This window comes from Ctenopharyngodon idella, chromosome 20 (assembly GCF_019924925.1).
Source record: "Ctenopharyngodon idella isolate HZGC_01 chromosome 20, HZGC01, whole genome shotgun sequence".
Classification (NCBI taxonomy): domain Eukaryota; kingdom Metazoa; phylum Chordata; class Actinopteri; order Cypriniformes; family Xenocyprididae; genus Ctenopharyngodon; species Ctenopharyngodon idella.
Window position 1 is genome coordinate 7,817,739 of NC_067239.1, and position 9,967 is coordinate 7,827,705.

General features: G+C 37.2%; 1 protein-coding gene across 1 annotated transcript; it reads right to left on the reverse strand.

Moving 5' to 3' along the window:
- Positions 1 to 265: 265 nt before the first annotated feature.
- On the reverse strand, positions 266 to 9,732 carry kcnk5b (potassium channel, subfamily K, member 5b). The gene is made up of 5 exons (XM_051873996.1): positions 9,423 to 9,732; positions 6,969 to 7,080; positions 5,339 to 5,505; positions 5,080 to 5,248; positions 266 to 3,705 (listed from the first exon to the last, which is right to left on the reverse strand). Exons 1-5 carry the CDS (start codon positions 9,612 to 9,614, stop codon positions 2,978 to 2,980), a joined length of 1,368 nt encoding a protein of 455 aa, XP_051729956.1. The 5' UTR covers positions 9,615 to 9,732; the 3' UTR covers positions 266 to 2,977.
- Between the last annotated feature and the right edge of the window lie 235 nt (positions 9,733 to 9,967).

Here is a 9,967-nt window from a genome sequence, read left to right on the forward strand (position 1 = left end):
TCATTAGTAATGTTGTGAACTTTACTATGCTTGGAAAAACAACTTTACAGTTAACTGATAATAATGGAATTCAAATGTGCTTTTATACTTTATCTTATGGAGAAGATGTACTGGATATATATTTTTAGAAATTTAAATGCAAATGGGAAGGACTTAACTAAAGAAGAACTTGGTTGTTCATCATGCTCAGTCTAATACAGTAACTTATTTCATCACTTCTGCCAACAGACCGGATGTGGTTTGGAAACAGCAGATAGAGGCATACTGACAAAAAATACTTTTTTATTATCAAAAGTTGCATATAAAACAAAATAGAAAATATAGACGTTTATCAAAAAGAATGAATTCTTGACCAAAATCCATAATCAGTCAGGTGGTAAGATTGAGTTACATCCCATAACACATCTTTCATTAAGAAATCTTTCATGAGGAGGCAATTTTCTGGAAGCCTGAGTAGGTGCTTCTTCAGTAGGCCCATGTTTAAACATCCAAAGTGCAAGTTGAACAGCCACAGAACTGCTACAGCATTCAAGACAGCAGGTATGCTCAAGAATTCATAATACATGAACTACATGGCATGCTATCTGCAGTGTGCAAATATTGCAAAAACAACCTACAACATTTGCCAAAATGTTCAGTACAATGAAACAACACTGTGTGGAATACTGTATCCCACAATGCAGTGAGATCAACTTGATCTTTCATTTCCAGTTTGACTGGAAATAAACTTGAAGCACTATAAAACACAAAATCGAACAGCTCTTTCTTAAAGGGATAGTTCACCCAAAAATGAAAATTATGTCATCATTTACTCACCCTCACATTGTTCCAAACCTGTATACATTTCTTTGTTTTGCTGAAGGCAAAGGAAGATATTTTGAAGAATGTTAATAACCAAATAGATCTGGGGCACCATTCACTTCCATAGTATTATTTTTTCCCTACTATGGAAGTCAATGGTGCCCCAGATCTGCTTGGTCACAAACATTCTTCAAAATATCTTCCTTTGTGTTCAACAGAACAAAGAAATTTATACAGGTTTGTAACAACTTGAAGGTGAGTAAATGATGACAGAATTTTCATTTTTGGGTGAACTATCCCTTTTAATAGTTCAGACTGTCAAAATGTACTGTTTGTTTATATAAAATGGGTAAAAAAAAAAAATCATAAATGATAACTGGATGAAACTCACCGATTTATACATACAATTTATACAAAACACAGCATTATATTTGTATTGCCTGCTGTTTCACAATATTTTTAAAGAGAGGTTCCAGGTTCAATAGAACTTTAAAGGGTTAGTTCACCCAAAAATGAAAATAATGTTCTACACCAGTAAGACCTTCATTCCTCTTTGGAACACAAATTAGGATATTTTTGATGAAATCCGATGGCTCAGTGAGGCCCACATTGAGAGCAAAGCCACTGAACCTCTCAAGTTCCATTAAGGTACTAAAAACATTTAAAACAGTTCATGTGAGTACAGTGGTTCTACCTTAATATTATAAAGCGACGAGAAAGAGGTTTGGTAGCTTTGCTCTCAATAGAGGCCTCGCTGAGCCATCGGATTTCATCAAAAATATCTTAATTTTTGTTCCGAAGATAAACGAAGGTCTTACTGGTGTAGAATGACATGAGGGTGAGTAATAAATGACATTATTTTCATTTTTGGGTGAACTAACCCTTTAAGGTAATGTAAACTTCTATTCCATCTATCTATCTATACTAAATAGGGATATAAACATAGACATAATCTTAACTTAATATTTAATTGATTCCCTGTAAAACACTGCAACGGTATCAAAACATTGCTCTGTTTGAGCATCCCGACACAGCAGTATTGGCTCAACCAATAGCATAAGTTCAGGGCAGGGCTATCTAGTTGTTCAATCAAGCCACAAGTAGTGTTTGTGAAACCTGCTTGAAAAGTCATTATTTTCGTAATTCCTTTGGTGTCGCTAGTGGTCCAGCAATGACATCTAAGCTTAAGTTGTATTAACTTAAATAGCTCATATTCAGTATATACTACTGCACATTTAGCAGTGCGCTAGTATTCAGTTCCAAACATAGCCAGAGATTTGTCCTAGCAGTCATTTTGGAAACATAAATCCAGAGAAAGAATGAAAAACCCATGGTTAAAACCACGGTCCCACACCCAAACTGTCCAATGTCTGTGAAGGTCCAGGGCGTGGAAGGAAATCGGTTTCATTTCCTCTGCTAACCCTCATATCCTTATCTTGGTCACAGACTGGCTGCAAGACCCTGTGTGTTACCTGAATAGTTTTCAACACTGTGAAAAGCAATGAACACTTTTGCAGCTTGACTTAGCAAGAGGATGCACCTGTCTTCATATCAGAGCAACATTCTTGGGTCTTGAAGTTACAGTCTTCTTAGTTCCTCAAGTGGTCCTGATAGTATCAGCTCAGTCATAATGATCTCTCTAAAAAAAAAAAAAAAAAAAAAAGCAGAACTAAATTGTTTTGAAGACTTTTTAATTGTTCTGAATTGTCTTTCGACCTAAAACCTTGCAGATCAGTCTTTTCATTAGTCCTTTAGACCTTGTAGACCAGTCTCTTCTTCAACCAGTGCCTTGATCCAGTACTCAGTATTGGTATCCGTCTGATAGAGACCTTTTATTTGTTGGATCGGGTATTGGTCAAACAAGACTAATCCAAATCCAACACTGTGCATTATGGTTTTTACTGCCACTTCCCTAATAAAGTCTTCCGATACTTTAGACACTGAGAATCTTGATCCCCTACTACTGTTTTAAAGCAGACCTGAATTGCTTTTAAAGAAATTGAAGATCGGCCTTTCGATCTACAACCTTGAAGATCAGTCTTTTCTTCAACCAATGCTTTTTCTCTTCTTTAACAAATAGTCTTCAATACTTTAGACACAGATAATCTTGATCCCCTACTACTGATTTAAAGCAGAGCTGAACTGCTTTTGAAGACATTGTAGATCAGTCTTTTCTTCAACCAATGCTTTTTCTCTTCCCTAATAAATGGTCTTCTGATACTTTGGACACTGAGAATCTCGAACTGCTATTACTGGTGGTAACGGTAGGGCTTTGAACAGGGCTCTGAAAGATTGATGGGTCAGATTTTCTGGTGTCCCATGCACAGTGTCTGGGCTTCTCAGATTTCTTAATTCCCTCTCTAACAATCTTAGGGTCTTTTAGGTCTCTGTGGTGCTCTTTCAGTAGTGTCTGTGCCTCTTGGTTGTTGTTGAGGCCATTCATTGACTCTCCAGAAATGACCATGCACATGTTTGCACTGACGCTGAACCGCCGTTTCAGACGAGGAGAGTGATCGAGTGGGATGACCAGGCCCTGCAGTAGGTCACTGCAGCTCTTGGACCGTGCCAGTTCCTCCTCCTGCTTCTTTTTCCTTTTCTCAGCTGCTCCGATAGCTCGGATGACATCGGTGTAGTCTTCGACCTTCTCAGACATGAACTCAAAGATGTCGATGACGCCAGAGCGAGGCGACGGCTTCTGGGCTTTTTTTACCTCTTTTTTTTCTGGTACGTCATCAATGGGCAGCTTGTGGCGTCTCAGCCTCCTTTTCTTCAGAACTTTATGAGCCTCAACCACCATATGCACATTCCAGCTGAAGAACAGTGACAACCAGGCAAGACCCAGGAAGATCCATAGCTGCACAAAGAATCTGTAGAGATTGGGGTATACAGTGTCTGGGTTCACACCTATACAGAAACATAAGCCAATTGTTTAATTTGCCTATTTAGAAGCTGTTTTTAAGCAGCATGTGTTTATACAGAATCACAATCGCAGGAAACAATGCATCAGGCACTCATAAGTTGATTCATGTGTATGGTGGACAAAAAGAAGATGGCGAACCCAAGATTTGCACTACATCTCAGATTAACAGTGTGGCAAGTACTTTTTTTTTTTAAGGTATGTCCCCTCTCCACTGGGCTCAAAGAGTAGGCTATACCAAGTGTTTTCTAACTTTTTAATGCTAAAGACCCAATTCAATATTCACACACTATGAGAGGCGGCTTTCTGTGCGCATACTTTGGATGTTTGCTCGCAGAAAACAGCACGCGAGTGCCAAATGGAGCTCTCTTTCACACCTTCTTGCTCTTGAACGACTGAAATATAACATTAAAATGCGCACACAGGAATCGATAAGTGGAAGCAAAATTTTCATTTTATACAAGTATCCAATTCAAGAATTGTAATCAATTTTTGATTTCTCTATGTAATAAATTATCTTCCAAAGCAGTTCTACAGAAAATGGTGCCTTACAACGATTTCTTATTTTATAGAACAACAGTAAAATTACAATCCTAACATTTATGGTTGTCTTAATTTCTTTGTTTTCAACTGTTAAACTATTTAGCTTATATTATGGCAGAAAAACCACAGGGAGACCTAAGCGACCTTCTCTTTGTTGACAACAACAGATTTATAAACGATTCTCATGACGAATGTAATGCAAATTATAAACGATTCAAAAACAGAGTAGCATTTACTGTGAATCGAAACTAAAAAACACAGTGCGGTTACAGTTCTCTGAAACATGCAGTGCATCAGACTATATATTTATATAATTACATCACAAGCATTGCGATTTGATGACTGCACTAAGCCATTTCATATTCTCACCACCATGCATTGTCAAAATTCATAAGTTTAGCAGGCAACTGGTGAGTGACACCAATTTTTACTCGCATTTGGCGCTGTGAACACTGGCTAACATGCTAATAGTGTCCCGCATCTCGTGTAGCACTGTTAAAAGCAATCTGTGCATGAAATAAATGTATTACAAAATGTTACATTTTGCAGTTTATCGAGTAATTGTTTAGGCACTTTCACGATTTCAATTATCATATCGTAACTGGCATTCCCCCAAACCAACTAAAAAACATTTTTTTCCTCTGATTTACGCAATTCATGTGGGTCATACTTTTCAGGATGGAAAATACTGCTTTTAATATGTCAAATTTTCCACAGACCACCAAGCACCTGTTTACAGCCATTTGGAGGTTTCTGGACCACAGCTTGATATAACTCATTCAAAAAAAATTTCAGCAAAAATGTACAAATCTAGTTACCTGCTACATAGTCACCGAAACCAACAGTCGTCAAGGTGGTGAAAGAGAAGTACAGTCCTTCTAAGTAAGTCCAGTTCTCAAAGATCATGAACACAAAGGCTGGGATGATCAAGTGAACCAGGAAACCCCATAAAAGGAATACAATGGTGCAGATGAACTGTACTTTTTTCTATAGTGAAGGAGAAAACATGAACAGGGAAATGTAAGACCATTGTTTTTCTCTTTAGACAAGTGAAGGCTCTGATCATGATATTCTTACCACATTGAGGCTTTTGTGGAGAAGCACCTGACTCAGGCGCTTTGCCCTGCCGCCAAAGAATGTACCCAGCTCACTTATCCAGGTGAGGCAAAGAGGAATGCCACACAGTCCATACAAGATACAGAATAAACGGCCTCCAATTGTCTTCGGAGCAACATTACCATAACCTGAAATCATTGAGTAGACAAGTCCATGTTAAATATTTGTATTCCAGTCATTCTGTCATTAGGAGATCTGGGAATCATTATTGCACTTACAAATCCAAGTGACACTCGACTCAATCTTCTACTAATAATAATGCTTTGACACTGAAAAACATACTCTTTTTACTTTGTAAATCATTAGTTTAAGGATGAATTGTGCTCTGACAACATTCCCGAGATGGTCCTCACTGCAGAACACGAGATCCAGATCCAACTCCTCCCACTTAACATATCCCTAAACCTACCTGTCTCCACCCCCTGGATCTGGATCCAACTCCTCCCACTTTACATATCCCTTAACCTACCCGTCTCCGCCCCCTGGATCTCGTGTGTTAACCTTTTCACAACCTTTAAGCCCTAAACATTGTTTCAATGTTGAAATAACAACTTTAATTCAACCACATTTCAACATTGACGGTTGGTCACATGCCGGCAGGGTTTCTTATAATATTACTTATAAACTTAAAAAAATTTCAAGTTCTAACTAGGGATGTGCCAATCCAATACTAAGTACTGGTATCCATCTGATACAGACCTTTTATTTGTTGGATCGGGAATTGGTCAGACGGGACCAATCCAAATCCAATACTGTGCATTATGGTTTTTACCATTTACTGTTAAAGGACTGTTTAAAAGGGATTTTCTGGATTTGATTCTGAATGCTGTTTAACTCGCTGTTAAAGGGATAGTTGATGGTAGCCATTGACTTCCTTGGCATTTTTTTCCCATACAATGGAAGTCAATGGCTACCATCAACCTTTTAGTTACCCACATTCTTCAAAATATCTTCTTCTGTGTTTTCAGCAGAAAGCTGAAAGAAATTCATACAGGTTTGGAACAACTTGAGGGCAAGTAAATGATGACAGAATTTTCATTTTTGGGTGTACTATCCCTTTAAGGCCTTGACACACCAAGCATTTGCTTACCATTTTGAATATCAATCATGCTGATCACGCTCTTAATTTGCGTATTGGAAGGCTTGTGTAAAATGAGTACAGCCTTCTGTCTGTACTGTCTTGACTACTTTGCTTGCTTTCATCACATTCACTTTTATTCTCATGCACTGACTCGTTCGCTAAGCTGAACAGCCAATCAGAGTCCTCTCTCTTACCGACGGCACCAACGGACGCCGATTCAACAGTCAATCATCCAAAAAACCTAGACAGGGGCCGACTAGTGCCGACGGTGCTTTCTGCTTGGTGTGTCATGGCGAGTAGCGCACATATTATTATAAATATTGTACATACTACAAAACAGTACTGGTATTGAATTGGCATCAGTATCGGCAGATACACAAGGCTGCAGTATCAATATCTGTATCAGACAAGAAAAAGTGGTATCAAGCCATCTCTAGTTCTAACTTACAACATGCCTACAAAAAGTCATTATAGTCAGTCAAAACAGTATGTCTCTATAGAAATATCTACCTATGGTAGTGATGACTGTGGCAGCAAAAATAACTGCATTCTCCCAACTCCAGTTGTTGAGTTTATTTTTGGTTGTTACAGTCACACCTCTTCCAGCCGCTTCAGCCACAACCTGATGTTGAAACAAAACAAAATATTAACTATAATATGTAACGATAAATACAAATGCCAAATGAGCCTACTGTGAACAGAGTTTGAAACAATTAGAAATGCACAATGTTTGTATGTAAACAATGGGGATGAAAGAAGAATTCTACACCTTTACAAACTATAATCAGATACAGTTTTTTAGGGTTTATTTCAATTGTGTTGTAAATCACATTAGTAGCTATACAAACCTGTTTTCTCCTCAGAGTAAATGGTAACTGAATTTATTTCTTGATATTGACTATATCTCACAAATAAAGACTTTGTCACAACTGTGACTTAATAAATTAAAGTTTATTTCACAATTGCAGCTTCATTTCTTATTTTACACCTCATATTACAGTTAACCATTTTATTTTTTTACTCAGAGACGGAAACGCGCTTCCATACGTCAAAGTCAAAACAACAGGAAAAGAGGAAAATTGTTTAGCGTTTGCGTGGAGATATCAGCAAAATAAACCCTTGTCTTCATATACACTAGTTAGAGTCGGCATGGCTACAGTAAACCTATCTCTACAGACGGTAAACATGGCTATTTAAATGGCTAAGCAAACAAACACACCCTAGCCAAAATGACTAAGAACAGGACACCTTACAGTCTTGATCTCATTCTGACTTTATGTCACTGAAACAACTCATTTAAATGTACTTTGCTTATCTCTTTAAATTACAGCAAAAACAACTTCTACAGAGGATCTTCCAGCTTGTGTATTTAAATATCAGTATAGCCTATTACATTGTTAAAAAATAAGTGTTCTTTATCGGCATCTAGGGTTCAGTTCCATTGCACAAAAGATCCTTTATAGTGGAATAAGGTTCTTTAGATTATTAAAATATTAAGAACTGTTCACTAAAAGGTTCTTTGGGGAAACAAAAAATGGTTCTTCTATGGCATCACTGTGAAAACCCTCTTTCACCAACATCACCTCAGTGGTGTAATATGAAAACCTGAGGAACAGGTTTTCTTTGCCACATCATGTTACATCACGTCCTATAAACATACATATGATGGCTTTTACAGTTTTTGAAAATCATGTTAGCGCTATATGGTAAAATGTAACAATCAGCTAATTCAATATCAAACAATTAGAGCCTTAGAGATTCTAAATGACAATTGTTACAGTATTTAAAATTTCCAGTCGAAATGTTAGTATAAAGTGTCATATTAGAAAACGCATACAATCACAACCAAACCCACAATACAACCAAACTATTTACATAAATAATATTCTACATAAATAATATATCATTACCATTTTAATGATTGAAAGAAGATATGACAACGTATATGCCATACTATCAGTATCAATCTGGTAAATGACATCCTAAGAGTTGTGAAACAAGTATTTGCATTAATGTACACACGAATTCTGTATAGCCTGCATACTTACTGGTGTTCTTCATAAAATGTTCTTATAGTTTGACTGAATTAATACTATAGATCATCTTTTCAGTAATTTGGTAGCCTCTGCAGTGGTATTGACTGGTTCCTTTCTGTTCCGGTACATCAGTTCTCTGGTGACAAATTACAATTGCTTACATGTCGGTGTATATATGGTAAACATCTGTGGTTACCATATGAGATAAGCAGGCAATACTAGTTATCCTGTTTCAAACATGTAATTTAGATGTTGATACTATACAAACGTACATAATAAACCATTTGGTTTGTTGATTAACAATTAACTACTATCTGCTGGATAAAATTCAGTAGTTTTAAAAAAAAAAGTAACAAACAGTAACAAAGTGAAACAACCATAAACGTACAAGCTTGCTTTGTTTTCATATTAGTTCCACAAAGCACGTGGGCGCGCGCTTTCTCGTGGTACTTTGTCGCGCCTGAGTGAGGGGACAATGTGTGACTGGCAAAGGCACATTCCTAAGAACGACTTTTTATTGCCCATGGGGGGAAAAGTCCACAAACATAAAACAATAGCGCTTCAGTCTTTTTTTAAGGATCGCGAACCCCCTTCACCTCCAGAGATTTGACACGTTTAGGACAAAGTTTCGCTTTGTTTCGTGTAGCCTATACTTTTGAAGGATGAATGCGTAAATGTGTAACAAAACCAGATAAAAAGTGTTTAAAACGCTCAAAACTCACATTAAGTTCAGACGAAACTTTCTTAGTCGCTTGTGCTTGAGAAGCACCATTGCAACGGTAGCCTAAATGTTTTACGTCAGCAATAATCTATGCTTAATAAACACTTTGAAAACACTTGGGAACTTTTTCAAGAGTTTCTGAAATGTTTACCTAACCACCAGCCGTTTGCCTAAACATCACTTGTGGATTCAAATTATACAGCTTACCTTAATGATCTCATCCAGATCGTCCCGCTTTAAGCAAGGATATTTCTTTAATAAACTGTCAGTTTTGTTATTATAATCGTCTTGAGCTGATATCAAATTCGGCTCCTCAAGGATCTGAAATATCGCGGCTCCGATAGACAAGTAGAAAATGATGATTGAGGTCAAAATAGGTCCTTTGTCTGACTCTGCCATAATATTAAAGTACTTCCTTTTCTGTGCTCAGTTACATCCAAATAACAAACACTGCTGAAGACTCCCAAGTTTCTGGTGATGTGCTACTTAAACGTAATGATGCGGTAGGGAGGAAGTGGAATTCGGAACCACGCCTGTAAGTGTGAACGCGAGGAGTGTCTGCCTGTCCGGATTTGCTAGAGGCTACTATTTTTATGAGATTTTCTTTGTTTTTTGGTCTTTAATAGATTCTAACATACAGTTTAGTTTAAAGTATAGACATATTCAATGACGCAAGTATATGAACACTTACAAACATTAGATGAAAAGAGAACTCAGAACTTACTCTTCTTAGTCATTTTTGTAATTACTTT